We start from the raw sequence: 14,859 nt of genomic DNA on the forward strand, positions 1-14,859 counted from the left end.
AGGCAGTGAAGAAAACACACATATTGTAGTTTAAAAAGCTAGAATAAAGACATTTGTGTCCTTGTGAATTTAAAAAGGTTAATGTAAAAAAAAATGCTTGTGTATTCGTTTCGCATAGGATAAAATGAGGAGACAATGTTTTTCTCCACTTCCAGACAATCATGAAAATTTGTAATTGTCCCAGGACAAATAGTACCAATTTACATGAGCTAATTCGTGATTCGTCCCAGAACAACATAAATCCTATCGTTAATGTGTAATGTAATATTAGACTGTTAAAGCCGAATTCAGTTCAATTAACATTAATTGCTTTTTCCGCGTGCTCCACTAAACATCCAAGTAGCAAGAAAAACAAGTCTTCATTTCAGACGAAGACAGCGGAGCACATTAGAAGAACCTGAACTCAACGTTTGGAACACTGTACTCTGGGTATTGTAGTTTATTATCATCCATAACGCTTTTCGGTTAGGCGTGTCGCGAATAACAAAGAACTACATATCCCGTGTTACGTGAGTCACTATAGAGGAAGCACTCGTTCTTTCACCTGGTTATCGCGTACACACAACTTCAAATAATGTTTGAGTAGTTAGAGAGCTGTCAAAGGCTGTCGAGCCGAGGAGCTAGCACGCAACTCGTTAAAATATGGCTACCGCTGCTTTTTGTTCAGTTAGCAAAACAGCTCAAGTTACGTCGAGGCGATGTTTTATTTTACATTTAAAACGTCTTGCTGGTACAGGAGTGGCCCGTGTACCTTCATGCCCTACTCACAGCTCCTCGTTATTCCGGGGAACGAATTGGTTTCCCAGGAGTACCAGTGTACGGTTCATGTCCCATGGGAGTGCAGGCAGAACCACCGCAGCCGGTCGAAGCAGGAGGGGAGTCCTGGCGTTCAGTGGAGCCGCTGCAGTAACAGCAGCGGCGGCTGTAGCGGGATTCTTTGCCAACGCCAGCCACTTCCAGCGGGCCGAAATGGCAATGAAAGTATCCCCAGCAGTGAAAGAGAAAGAGGAGAGGGACATGTTGGAAAGATGCCGGGGGTTCATGTCTCCTCCGGTCACTGACATCGATGTGCTGCAGGGGAGGAAGGCGGAGATGCGCACCAGGATGGAGATGCTGATCATGGAGACGCAGGCCGAGTTCTGCAAAGCCTTGGAGGAGGTGGACGGGGGGACGTTCAAAGTAGACCGGTGGGATAGAAATGAAGGTGCTGGGGGCTCACCTGATATGGTGGAGACAACAGATCAATATTCATCCTTATCATAATAAATTTGAGACAGTATTTATGGAAGCATGCAAGAAACAGGCAAAGCACTCATTCTAATTAGACGATTTTCTTAACTGTGTGTGTGTGTGTGTGTGTGTGTGTGTGTGTGTGTGTGTGTGTGTGTGTCAGGTGGGGGAGGAATCAGCTGTGTGATGCAGGACGGTAAGGTGTTTGAGAAAGCAGGAGTTAATGTGTCAGTGGTGTTTGGGAACCTAACTGAGGAGGCTGCCAAGCAGATGAGGAGTAGAGGGAAAGTCCTCAAAGGGAAAGACGGTAAGTTTCCACAATACATTTGTATCTTTGATTTAGTTGTTGTGTGTTTCAGTCACACAGCAGGGATCAAGCAATCCATAGTATGGATCTCACTTGGATCTTACGCCTGCTAACTATTCTGTCTTACTGTTGCTGTTGCTTTGTTGTTTTAAGATGCTGTAAATAAATAAATGAATGAATGACTTAACTCTGTTGTGTTTTCTCAGGTAAGCTTCCATTTTGTGCCATGGGTGTTAGCTCTGTTATCCACCCCAAGAACCCTCACATCCCCACAGTGCACTTCAACTACAGATACTTTGAGATTGAAGAGGAAGATGGTGAGTGTGCTTGTCGTCAGCCGTCGTGTCTTGGTATCTGTGACACTATTGAGCTTGTGAATGAATGATAACCCTTGTGTTCCAGGCTCGAAGCAGTGGTGGTTCGGCGGAGGCACAGATCTAACTCCCATTTATGTTAATAGAGAAGATGCATTTCACTTCCACAACACCCTGAAGGAGGCTTGTGACAAGCACCATCCTCAGTACTACCCCGACTTTAAAAAATGGTTTGTAACTCTTTTATTAGCCTCTAAAGTTTAGATGAATGCATTTAGATTCTATTGGGTGTGCCTTTTCTGCATGATAATGATAAGAAGGAGTCTCTCCTTAAAATCTGCAGTTGCAGCGCCAACCGTTGAGCTTGTGAATGACCTTCGGGGATATGAAAAAAAGGGTGTGGCTTATCTGATGTTTGTTATAAAGTGAATGTTGTGTACTTAATTCAAAATAAAGATTGAATGGAACAGTTTGACATTTTGGGGATATATTTATTTTCTTTCATGCTGAGAGTTTGAGTTTAAAGCAGGAGATGATCTGTTGAGATTGTGGTTACATTAAGGGTCTCTCTCTTTGACATTCATCTCAGTCCATGTCCTCAACCAAACTCAGTGACATTTTTCAGCTTGTAGTTTTTGGCAGCTCAAAAGTCATGAATACAGGTTATACAGGAAATATCTGACGCTTCATCTACTAAAAACTCCGCTTTTCTTTTGCGAGTGCACAAAAATATTCTGGGGATAATTCTCTTGAGATTTCATTCATATGGTTTCCAGTCTTTTCCTAGTTGACTCTTCCATCAGTAACCAGATTTTCAAACTCACTCTTCCTGGTGTGTAGGTGTGACCGATACTTCTACGTCCGCCACAGAGGAGAGACTCGGGGTATTGGAGGGATCTTTTTCGATGACCTGGATGCTCCGAGTCAGGAGGAGGTTTTCAGCTTCATCAAGAGCTGTGCCCGGACTGTGGTACCCTGCTATCTACCCATAGTACACAAACACCTCAATGACCCTTTTACAGAGGAGGAGAAAAACTGGCAGCAGGTACGACGAGGCAGGTGAGTGCGTGATGCAGGTTGGAGTCACCGTGGCAGTGTGCAATGCAGAGACATGCCTTTGAACAGCGGAGGTGGTTTAAGTTTGTTTTATCTGCATAAAAGAGCACAGTTACCGTAGAGAACATCTAATTACCTGATCTCAGACATGAAGTTAACAATAGTGTGAGTTCGGCCCAATTGCATCTATGTTAACTTCTGATCGTCGTCAAAATATTTCCTTCTCGACTGAAACCTTGCTGTTTGAGATTCCTCAAGCTATCCATAATGGAGCAGAACATTTGACAACACCAAATCCTTTCGTTGTAGACCAGGATTTTATGGCAGCCACGATAGTTTGAACCTGGAGCAGGTCATTGCAGAGTCTGGAGTCTCGTTGTGAATGGGAAGCAGCAGGATAGTGAGGACGACTGAGATGAAGTGTGAGTCAGGCTGAACAGCATCCTGGCTCCATCTGCTGCTTATGCAGTTTAGCTTCCCATGAACAGTCTTGGTAGACAGACACTTCTGACTGAAAGATAACAGATTGTTTGACAACTGGATCAGAGGTATTAAACATCACATAAAAAGCACCAAACTTTAAAACTTGGCTAAACATAGTTCATAAAGTTTAACTAAATAACTAAATTAAATCCCCAGTTTTTCCCAGTTAAAAACAAATGATAGTTTACATAATGAGCATACATGTGTATCGTGAATATAACATATATTCAGGCCCAAGTTTGGCCCAACTGTATGAGTTCTTGATAAATACGCCCTCTACTGGCAGAGACTTCGTGACTGTGGCATTTTGGTGTCAGGTGACAAAACGGAGCCAGCTTTTCCGCTTTTGGTCAAACCATGATGTGGCTCAGAGAAGTAATAATTCAGGAGCAGTTTGATGGACTAATTGTATGCCAATGATAATATTTGTCACTTTCACTAGAAGATTCATTTTGCTGCCTTCTCTACAAACCTGATTCAAGATTGAAATCTGGTTTGTTGTTAATGAAATGTTGTGGATTCCTGAATCACACGATAGTAGCACATTAGGTTTTGTCACTTGTGTTGTAGGTATGTGGAGTTCAACCTGGTCTATGACAGGGGAGTGAAGTTTGGTTTAGCTACGCCAGGCTCCAGGATCGAGAGCATCCTCATGTCCCTCCCCCTCACTGCCAGGTAAGCCAACACCAGCTCAACATGGCATCACCTGCCGCTCCTGTCTGCATTGCTTGGTAACGAACTCCTCGTTAATCCTCAGGTGGGAGTACATGCACGAGCCTGCCAAAGGGACCCCAGAGGCTGAGATGCTGGAGGTGTTACGAAACCCAAAGGAGTGGGTGTGATGCAGTTGTTTACAGGTTTATATGACAGTATGGACAAAACCTTCATACCACCTTTGTTGAACTACAATAATATTAGACCTATCATTGTAGATCAGTTCAAGTTCATTCTCCTTGGTTTTTTTTTTTTTGTTGTTGATCCGAGCCAGAATTTTCTTCTCTCCCGTTTGTCAAATCAGCCTGTCAACACCTAACCGCTTTGGGATTACCACTGATTGGTTTGTGCCATTGACCACTGCCTGGAAAATGAAAACTGACCAAATCATGTAACTTTTTTTCCCCCCCGACTTTACTGGAATTGGGTTGTCCTACGTAAATCTGTCTGAGCTATCCTCTTTTCTTTTTTTTTGTGAAAGCACAGAAAGAGAGGCAGCAACAAAATGATCAAACTTTTTATGTTTGTGTGTGAGCATGAGCATGTTGCACTTCACTTCATCTGCACACAGCAATGAATTTTCTTTCACAATCAAAGCTGAATAATAGACATGAAGTGTTTCCTGTTGACTCGTTGCTTATTGTTCACCCGTAGTTGATGAGTCGCTCCGTGATTAGTTTGAAAAGCAGTGATTTGGAAACTTTTTCCACAGAAAGAATGAATGTGAATCCACAATTTTATTTTTTTAAGCTGTAGATAATTATCACTAAGAATGACTGTGTATCCATGCAATAAGAGGCCTTATTATGATCAGTATCCAGGCAATTACCTTCCGTGCTCTTAGGTTGGTTAGCAACTCAAATTGCGCAGAAGAGATTTAAGAAACATAATAAAACACAGGGAACATCTGACTTCTGTCATAATTATTAATTATATTGTCACGCTTGTTTTTCATCAGCAATTAGCCAAATCCAACAAAGTGGCAGATGTTAAGTAATAATGGAAGGTAAATGAGTTCATGCAACCACATGCCAAATTGCGGTCAATCTGAAATGTTTACACAGTTCACGGCTGGAATTTTTAGGAAAACAATACACCTGCAGGTAAATTATTAGATATGCAGACATTTGTGTCGACGAGGGTATGAATAACTTCAATTAAATATGGAAATCTCTGTGAATGTGATCCAAAACAAAAGAAACTGTATTATAGATGTCCACGTGAACATAATAAAACAACTTCAACATTTAAAACTCCAGTATTTCCTTTAAGTTTTGTGTTTTTCTCCACCCTCAAATCCCCATTTGTTCCAGCACTTCTGATGAAACGCATTTCCCTCAATCAACTAAAACTCAATCCTCTATACTTTATCATGTGATACATTTTCATGTAACACACACATTCACATAACTTTAAAATGCTTCAGTGAGCTAGCTAGTGAAAAACTATCACACATTATGTACAATGATATATAAGGCGCTGCCTTTGTTGAGAATATAAGCCAGCGAGCACAAGTTGTATCACTCTCCATTGTATAAAATGATGACAACACATTTTAAATATTTTATTACAAATTAATTCAAGCTTTTTTACTTAATTAATATTAAGGATTTTTAACAATTTCCCTTGCATTTATTTATGATCTAACATTTAGTTTGATAAGGCATTGTAAAAACAGGGCTCTGTGAGTAACAGTACAACAATGGCTACCAGCACAACTCAGTTCAAGGTCAAATCGAGTGCTGAGGTTCACACCGGTCAACTCAACCAAGTTTAATAATCAGTGCTCAGACTCTGAGATGGAACTAGGAAACGTGTTTGGATACAGAGAGATATTTGGTTTTCAGAGTATGCAGCAATATTGCATATATAACATTTATCTAAACATTTACCTAAATTGTAGCCTATCTTCATTTCACTCCGCTCCTTCAAACTCTGCTACGACAGTATGCTGACATGCCTACACATCAGTGTTGATGTATAAAATGAGGCAGGCTTCAGGTGGATATGTAGGTGTCTGATCATGGTCGGGGAGAGTCAGATCCCCCTGCCTCACAGAGACAGATTGCTGACATGATGTCACTCAGGAAGTGTCAAGTTTCTGTTGACACTTCCTGTCTGATATCAGGTAAAGTAAAAGCACTCTTTTTTCGGATGATTACGTTCGTTATAGAATGACTGAAAACGTCAAACTAGATGGTTCTTATTTAGATTAAATTGCTCATTTTGAGCTTCAACACAAAGTGCCTTCATTTATTCATTAACTATAATAGTTACATTTTTATCAATGCAAGTGCTGCATTCCTATGCAGTTAAAAACAATCTCACTGTAACTTACTTTCACACAGACTTTACAGATTTATATACAGATACATTACACATGCTAAACATGGACTTTGTCCATAGTGGCATTAAATACAGAACTGCCCGCCCCTGATGACTCTTTTCCCCAAAGCTTCTGACTCCATTCCTGTCTGTCCCACATTCCTGTGCAAGCTGCAGGCCTATTCTGACCAATCTCCAATGCACTTTTATTACCAGTGACACGTCAGAAGACTGATTTATCCAGCAGTTAGCGTTAGGGAAAAGAGTGTGGAAAGATTTCACAGTAAAGCAGGCTCTTAGCAGCTTGTTAGAGCCCAGAGATGGCCCTGGGCCAGCGAGCGGTGACCATCAACACATACTGCAGAGTCAGACCTTGTGTGTACAAACCAAGCTGCATGCACTACCAAGCATATACGTCACACGTACACAAAACTCAACGAAACTGAGCTAATGGCCTTATCTTGAGATTTATAACATTCACAAGTGTGTAATGACGTTCACACTTCACAGTAGTGAAGTTCACAAGTATCATTGTTTGGCAAATTGACTATTAAACCTGCAAAAGTGAATCGAGTTACTGAGCGTATAAAACAAGCGGTTATGAGCAGGGTACCAAACCCACTACAGATTAACACACACCTCTTCTACAGTTCAATCTCAAGGATGGTTCCTAAACTTCAACACATGTAGCTTGAGTGTCTATGCTAACCTTTAACCCCAAATGGAAAGAAAAAAAAAACTTCCATTCCACTATTTACAGTTCAAACTCAGGCAAGCCAAGGTTACACAAAAGCCAGAATAAATGTGGAATCAGTTGAAGAAAATTTAGCACTTAGCAAGCTAAAGACTATTTTTTTTTCTCCTGTCCAAACCAGAGCTAACAAATAAATTGGACAACGGCAAATAAATGTTAGCGAAAACAAACACTAAGCTAAGTATAACCTGCACTGTGTAGACGCAAACACAACCACAGCATGGGAGGCAGGCATGCTAGCAAGCAGGATAAAACTGATGGGCGCTAGTGTCTGACACCTGACTCATAATTAGTTACCCATGATTCCTGCTCCCTTGCAGTCAAAATCACTTAATGCCACTTTATGTTGTCTACGGTTAATAGAACTGTTATTTTATTGTCTATATGCTGTTTCTGAATTATGCAAAAAAAAGTTTTAAACTAATTTAGATGTCAAAATTTCACGGTGGCAACAAAAATGTCAAATTTAAAGATAGTTGTTATCAGCCACTTATGTCTCTAAAGATTGGCTCAGGCCCTCGATAAGGAATTGGTCGAACTCCATTAACACATTATAGCCTTCATCATGGCAATCGGAACTCATTTCCTCTTCTTCTTCTTCAATTATTTGCTACAGTATGACAGCATAGATGCAACATGAGGAACATCAGCAGAGGTGTTAGTTTGTTTTGGCGCTGCAATATCATCTGTTCCTTCGTGCTTTCACTTCACCTCACCGATGAAAGGTTAGTGCAAGTTTCAACAGCACTGGTTGTGCATAGGTCTGTGATCCAGGCAGACGGAAGTGTTTCTGGATGTGTTGAATGGCGAAGGCTGGTGATACCACAGCAGTGGTGCTGCTTGATGGTAAGCTGGTCTTTGTGTTGGTTAGGGCTTTAGTTTGGGTGGTATTAAATGGCAAGTTTACTTCCCCTGGCCACCATTAACACTGCTGTTGCTGCTGTTGACTATATCCTCGTATTGTGGCGGCGGTTCTGTCTCTATTTGCACATCTGCGTGACCCACAGCTTCCTCATAAGATGGCGGAGGATCACCGGCACCTCCTCTTCCTGATGTGAGCTCCGAGCCCGGATAAGCAGGACTGCTGTGGACACTGAGTTCTGACTGGTCACCGTGGTGGTAATCTCTCCCCCAATGGTCCATGGAGACCACTGACAGGACGTGGTCATGATGAGAGTGTCCCAGGCTGGGGCTGCGCTGTGAACGTTTACGGGAGTGACAACGCCACACGGTGATGGCGACGGCAGCCACGGTGAGCACAACCAGCAGCAATGGCACGATCAGGTAGAGGGAGTGAACTCCACCAACCACAGTCTCTAACCCTCCAGATGGACTGCTCTCCCGCACATACTCCTCCCAGAACCGTCTCTACAGCCAATCAGAACACACAAGCTGTCAACACCGGAGATGAGAAATGTTTTCATCAATAGAACGACACCACTCCTTCCATGCAGGCACAACTGCAACCACTAAAAAAATAAAATTGCTGTTAAATCAGTCACACTAAATAAATACTTTTTATCTGGACTGCCGCAACACAATGAATGGGGACAACAATGCTCTAAAAAAGCGGCCACGTGACTGTGCATGTCCATCAGCGTGACTCTGCTCTCCAGCCTCCCACAATGGTTTAACAAATACACCTCCCTCCCTAGCATGCACTCGGCTGTTCTTCCTGCTGATAATCATCACTTCCTGAAAAACATTCCACAAACTACCACTCTTGGCGTAGGGTTTCATTACTGGACATATGACCCTTACAAATAGTACTTTCAATGAATAGTTGGGGTTTTATTACATAGGCCGTCTGGTATGTGTAACACAGTAGATTTTGGACTTTAACCCTATGGATATTTGTCTGTTATTGTTAATATCAGAGCTATGATCATTTTCTACCATTATTTTCTTTGAGGAAAACTTTCACGAGTATACATGCTCTGAAATGTCTGTTTTCACATGCAAAATAAACAGAGAAATCCATGTCAATTTACAACAGTAAATATGGATCAAAGTAAACCAAGATTAACCAGAGGAGATTATTCTCTGCCAATCTGAGCTAAACTTAAATATGCAGGTAATTGTAAATTTCAATGATTTTTCCTAATTTGCAGGCCTTTTTCATTCCTTAAGAAAAAGAATAATTCCAGGCCTGGAAATTGCTATTGTAAAAATAAATCAATAGCTTTTCCAGGTTGTTTTGATGACTCTATGAACTGTAAAATGGGTTGTTAGTTATTTATTTACTATATTATAATTTGAGGTGAATTAATTTGAACTTAATTATATTTTTGCCTGACCTCTGAGTACGACTCCCTATTTGCCTCCCTGTGAAGCACTTCATGTAAAAAAAAATCGGATCCATGCAACATGCAGCACATGTAGCCAAACACAGCATGCAATGGGCATTCTACTTTATTCAGCCCTCAGGAGAGGAGGTATTGTAGGTCTAATGTGATGTGTCTCATCCTCTCACCGTCTTCTCATCATTCTCGAATGCCTCTCGAGCCTCCTCATAGGTGCAGATCTCCTCGCGGCACTCCCTCTGGATGTTACCTTGCTTCATCTCCTCCAGGAGGAAGTTGGCCCTGCGCAGCCGTCGCAGCACCGAATGGGCTGCATCCGCTGGCAGGAACACTGGGTGGAGTGGTTGGGGTAGGGGTGTAAGAGAGAGAGAAAAAATACATAATAACAAGTGAAGACAAGACAACGAAGAAGTGAATCAGTAAGCAGAACAGAAGGAAGGGGGAAGCAAATGAGGAGCAAATTAAGTAAAGAAAGTATATTCATAGAGAGAGTGAGATGTAGAACAAAAAGAGGATAGAGACAGAGGAAAAAAGGGAGAGGGAGAGGTGGGGACTGAAACAAAGGCAGTAGAGCAGAGCAGTGCTGCCCAGTGCCCACATTTCTGCATAAAAACAAAAGCTCCTTTGATTTAGCCATCCATCCCTGGGCCACATAAGTGAAACTGGAGGAATGAACCTAATGAGACAGAGCGGCTCTCTGTTTCACACGTCCAAGATTAGAACATGAACTCTCAGACAGAAACTGCAAACAAGATGCTTCAACATGTCCCAGGAATGCCTGATGTGCTACTGTGTCAACAAGTAATGGTGTCCATGTGACTCAGAAGTTCAGGGATGTGATCAGCTCAGGACTTGAGGCAAAAAAAAAAAAAAACTTAATGGAGGGTGGGACAAGAAACTCCCATGGGATAGAAAAGGAATTGTGTGCTGAAAACAACAGAAAAAAACCAGCAGGGTTGCATTCCAGGGACAAGTGTGTTTGCCAAACATTGCTGGAAATTAACACAATCCAACAGGAAAGAGACAAATAATTGGATATGAAGTTTTGTGATGGAATTTGAGTCATCCACTACTACGTCTCCATCTGCGAAGTAGAAGTATATATTGTGTCAATAAACTTACCACTCCCCATGATTCCTTCAAGTGTGTTTGGGGTGATTTATCTGTAGAAAAGCAAAGAAACAAACAGTAATGAAGCCTGCAAGCGAAACAATGATTAAACATACTTCCCTCTCAAAAAACTGCTCTCATTTCCTTTTTAAGAGACAGGCTGTTATTGTTGAGAAATGCTGAAGGGCCTCTGAACAAAAATGACCTACCACTTACAGATATGATTGAAAATAAGGAAATACCACATGTTCAATGTGCAGCAAGACAAATATCCTTATCAAGAGAATCCGGTGTTGGAGGAATTCCCATTAGCAAGTTGATAACATCGAGAAGCATCTATTCGTCATTTTCCCTTGTATATAAATTAAGGGTAAAAGATTAGAAGCAAATAGGGTCGTGCATTAAAGGGCGTTTCAGTGTTGTGGACATGAGACATCCTTGACCAAAGTGTCAGTGACCAATGGCGGCTGCTTGCCACTATTTCAACTGTTACGGGAATCCCGATGGTAAAACCCAAAATAGACCGCCACTAGTAGGGGAAACATCAGCAACAAAGCGCCGCCGCCCCGTGCAACAAATTACCAGAGAGATGAAAGAAGATAGGACCGAAAGTTCCGACGCTGCTAGCTACCCTCCCCTGCGCTGCTAACGGTATTCCGCCGTCAGTGGCGTCGGGGAGCGGGCTGGAGCTGGTTAGCTGCCCCTGTATTGACAACCCGGGATGATTTGTAGGTTCAGCCTCGGATGCGATTAACTAGAAAGACATGATTCAAACGGACAGCTTTCCCAACACAAAGACCCATAAACGGACCTCAACTAAATACAAAAGGTTATACTTCGGGTTGAGGTCGTCTTTTTAAGTATAAATAGATTAAATCACTTTTTTCTTACCTTTTTCTGTCCCCAGAATAGACAGAAACGATCCCTCCACACATCCACTGCCCCCGAGTGTTGCTATGCGCTTTGCGCATGCGTAAAGCTCTGACCGATGATCTGCCCCTTCCATCTGAGTTAAAAGGACAGTCCCGAGAGCCAGAGATAAACAGATAGGCATCCGTATCCGGCACTGATAGAAGTACACTCTTCTATTACTGATGTTAAAGTAGAAATACCACGGTTGTATATGGTAAAGCTAAGCGTACATGCAAGATTATTCTTCAAGACAAGTAGAGATATAAGGAAGAGTTTACTAGAAAGTATCAAAAGTAAAAGTACACATTCTGTGTAATGTTTGTGTACCCTGCCTTGAGAAGGTTCAGTTTTCAAGCCACTGACCTCTAAAGGTCTTGTAGAAGTGGTTCATGTTCCAGTTGATTATGTTCTCTTACACTGAAGTTTTCAAAATTGAGAGTACACAATCCTCTTCAGGTTTTTTTTTATTTTACACAAAATCTTTTTTTTTTCACAGTAATCAGTAACTTATGGAATTAGATAAATGCAGTGGAGTAAAAAGTTTAATATTTCGTTTTAAAATAAATGCAGCGGAATGTTGAGCAAAGTGCAGTTTAGACCTCCTGGGCCCCATGAAAACAAACAAACAAACACACACACACACACAAACAAACACAAACACACACACACACACACACACATTTAGTATAGGACCCCATGAAACATTAATATAATATAATTCTATGTAATAATTTAGAGCCCCTGTGGTGCCGTTGAACTGTACTGAGTTTTCCTGAGAGCCAGATACACTTTAATCAGTTCACATACAGGACTCAAGGCCAGGGCCAACCAGGCTGGGGCCCCAGGATCAGGAGGAAATAGAAACATTCACAAAGAGAAAAAAAAACCCATTTGAATTTGTGTGGTATAGCCCTCTCCCTCGGGTGTATCCCATAGCCTGTTCATCTGTTTGAGGCGGGCAAAATCTGTAACAAATTGGTTTTCTATTTTTGAAGCTATGCATCCTGTTCTTGCTCTCTCTCTCTCTATCTCTCTCTCTCTCCCTCTCTCTCACTCTCCCAGACAGATAAGGACACACCTGACCCATGGATCTCCTCCCATTTCATGCAAGCAGCTTCCTCTGTTACCTTGTGCCATTTCATCAACACTGTATGTGTGTGTGTGTGTGTGTGTGTGTGTGTGTGTGTGCGTGTGTGTGTGTGTGTTTGTGTGAGCATGGTTGCATTCTTGTTCATACCCTCTGAGTGTCTTGTGATTAAAATCTGTAATTATCAGACGTGATATTTAAAGACTTTGCCTTCAGGAACAGTCGGGCTACACTTCTGCTACACAGAGATACTCCTGCTATCCCTGTGAGAAAAATCCTTGTTATAATATCCCTTACACAAGCGCTACAGTAAACTTAAAGTCTCTCCATCTTGTGTTGTAGTGCCACATGGATCCACAGGAGGTGACAGTGAGTCACCGTAGTGCAATGAAACCACAGCTGTATCAGAGGGCTGAATCTATACTCATGGAATTACAGTAACAACGTACCTCTTCCCATTACTCTTCGCTTGGTTAGACAGACTTAAACAGCACAAGGAGAGCGGTGGCTCACACCAGTCCCCAACTCAGCAAACTCATTCAGCTGCTTGTATCAGCAATCTCATTCCTTCATCACAACTCAAAGCTTGTGACCATAGGTGGAGGATGTTGAATTTACTGGTAATGTTTTACCATCAACTTATGCTGAAGAATATGGCATTTGCCTTCCGTTAGAAGTGTCCACAAATTCCTGGTAATATGCTGCCCCTTTTGATTTGTTGTCTGAAATATGAAGCACGGTTATAGTTGATTAAAATGGAGGGAAACAAATGGTATCTTCAGCCATCACAACTAGTTATCTCACTCTAAGTCTTAATCTAACCATGAACATAAACCAAGTCCTCATCCTCAGTCAGCTCTATAAAGGTGCTACATGTAAGTTTACCAACTACTGGCACCTCATGTGCCACATTCCAAATGCATGGTTGCATATTACCAGAGAGATCAGGTGGCCAGTCCACATATTAAAACAAAGAAACTTTAGCTTTCAGTAGTGACCATAAATTTGAGAACAACTGACTGACCAACTCCTGGTAAGAGTTCTGTCCATCAGGGTGGCAGAGCTCAGCTCAAAGCTGCAGACACACAGCAGGAGACTGAAAGGCAATGAGTGCCCAGAAACTATCCATTTTCTACCTTTTATCCTGTTAAGGGTTGCGGGGGGGGGGGGGGCTGGAGCCTATCCCAGCATCCCTCAGGCGAGAGGCGGGGTTCACCCTTGATGTGTCGCCAGTCCATCACAGGGCCAACACATAGAGACAGACAACCATTCACACTCACAGTCACACCTACGGTCAATTTAGAGTATCAATCAGCCTCGTCCCCTCTTGATATCTTTGGACTGTGGGAGGAAGCTGGAGTGGAGAGAGAACCCACACAGGAACAGGGAGAAACTCAACACAGTAAGATTCCATGCCCGAGGGACAGTGCTAACCACTGCACCACCGTGCCGCCCGAACCTGGAATATCTTAGAGAGAAAAGCAAGGAGCTTAGATATCCATTGGGAGCTCACAGCATAGCTGCTGCTCCTTCTTTGCACTCCGGCGACTCACTATGGCCTCTTGGGAGACAAAGCGGTGTAATAGATGTGACAGGCTGGTGCTAGCTGGTCAGCAAAAGTACATATAGTACATTTAATGGAGTGCCAGTAATGGAGAACCAGCCAAAATGTCTTCACTGTCTAAAAATATCATAATCCCCAACATATTTAACTCATCTTGGGGCTCACAACAGCAGAGGGGAAAATACACACACCATATAGCCTCCAGACATTTGAACGAAACTGTTATGAAGAAATACTTTCCATAGTACTGGGTGTAGAAATAATAAAACTCCATTTGGTTGTGAAGTCAATATTAGAACAACTTGCTGGAATTTTGTATTGATGCAAGAAAGAGCAATTTAGAGCCCACTATAAGAGTGTGTGTGCACGCACGTGAGTGTTAATCAATATGAACCAATTCCAAGAGTTTTCCCGAAGGAGAAAGAATTAGCTAAGTTCAATTAGCTTAAAAAAAGAGCGATTTAAGCTTCCCCCAGCACTGTGCTTGTGTGCGAGAGAGACAGTGAGCGCGGGAGCAGCAGCGCTGTATGATTACAAAGGTGAAAACATGTTAAAAGATGTATAAATAATAACAGAGAAAGTAAACCATATCTGGCTAATCAATCTGTGTTTAACTTGAATTAATTAATCTCACTTTTTCAATTTTGACCAACTCTTTTAATCTCCTCTGACATTTAACCTTTTACAGAGCACTCACTTC

At 42.0% G+C, this 14,859-nt stretch overlaps 2 protein-coding genes across 2 annotated transcripts; one reads left to right on the plus strand and one right to left on the minus strand.

Annotated features, from left to right (window-relative positions):
- Window positions 1-533: 533 nt before the first annotated feature.
- cpox (coproporphyrinogen oxidase) lies at window positions 534-5,354 on the plus strand. The gene is made up of 7 exons (XM_086224299.1): window positions 534-1,204; window positions 1,394-1,537; window positions 1,744-1,854; window positions 1,940-2,081; window positions 2,692-2,910; window positions 3,961-4,065; window positions 4,148-5,354. Exons 1-7 carry the CDS (start codon window positions 643-645, stop codon window positions 4,230-4,232), a joined length of 1,368 nt encoding a protein of 455 aa, XP_086080425.1. The 5' UTR covers window positions 534-642; the 3' UTR covers window positions 4,233-5,354.
- On the minus strand, window positions 4,620-11,616 carry prrg1 (proline rich Gla (G-carboxyglutamic acid) 1). Its single transcript, XM_086224300.1, has 4 exons — window positions 11,488-11,616; window positions 10,609-10,649; window positions 9,657-9,817; window positions 4,620-8,551 (listed from the first exon to the last, which is right to left on the minus strand). Exons 2-4 carry the CDS (start codon window positions 10,616-10,618, stop codon window positions 8,087-8,089), a joined length of 636 nt encoding a protein of 211 aa, XP_086080426.1. The 5' UTR covers window positions 10,619-10,649; window positions 11,488-11,616; the 3' UTR covers window positions 4,620-8,086.
- Between the last annotated feature and the right edge of the window lie 3,243 nt (window positions 11,617-14,859).

This window comes from Aulostomus chinensis, chromosome 14, assembly GCF_037954235.1.
Source record: "Aulostomus chinensis isolate RoL2024-O1b breed Wild chromosome 14, RoL_Achi_v1.0, whole genome shotgun sequence".
Classification (NCBI taxonomy): domain Eukaryota; kingdom Metazoa; phylum Chordata; class Actinopteri; order Syngnathiformes; family Aulostomidae; genus Aulostomus; species Aulostomus chinensis.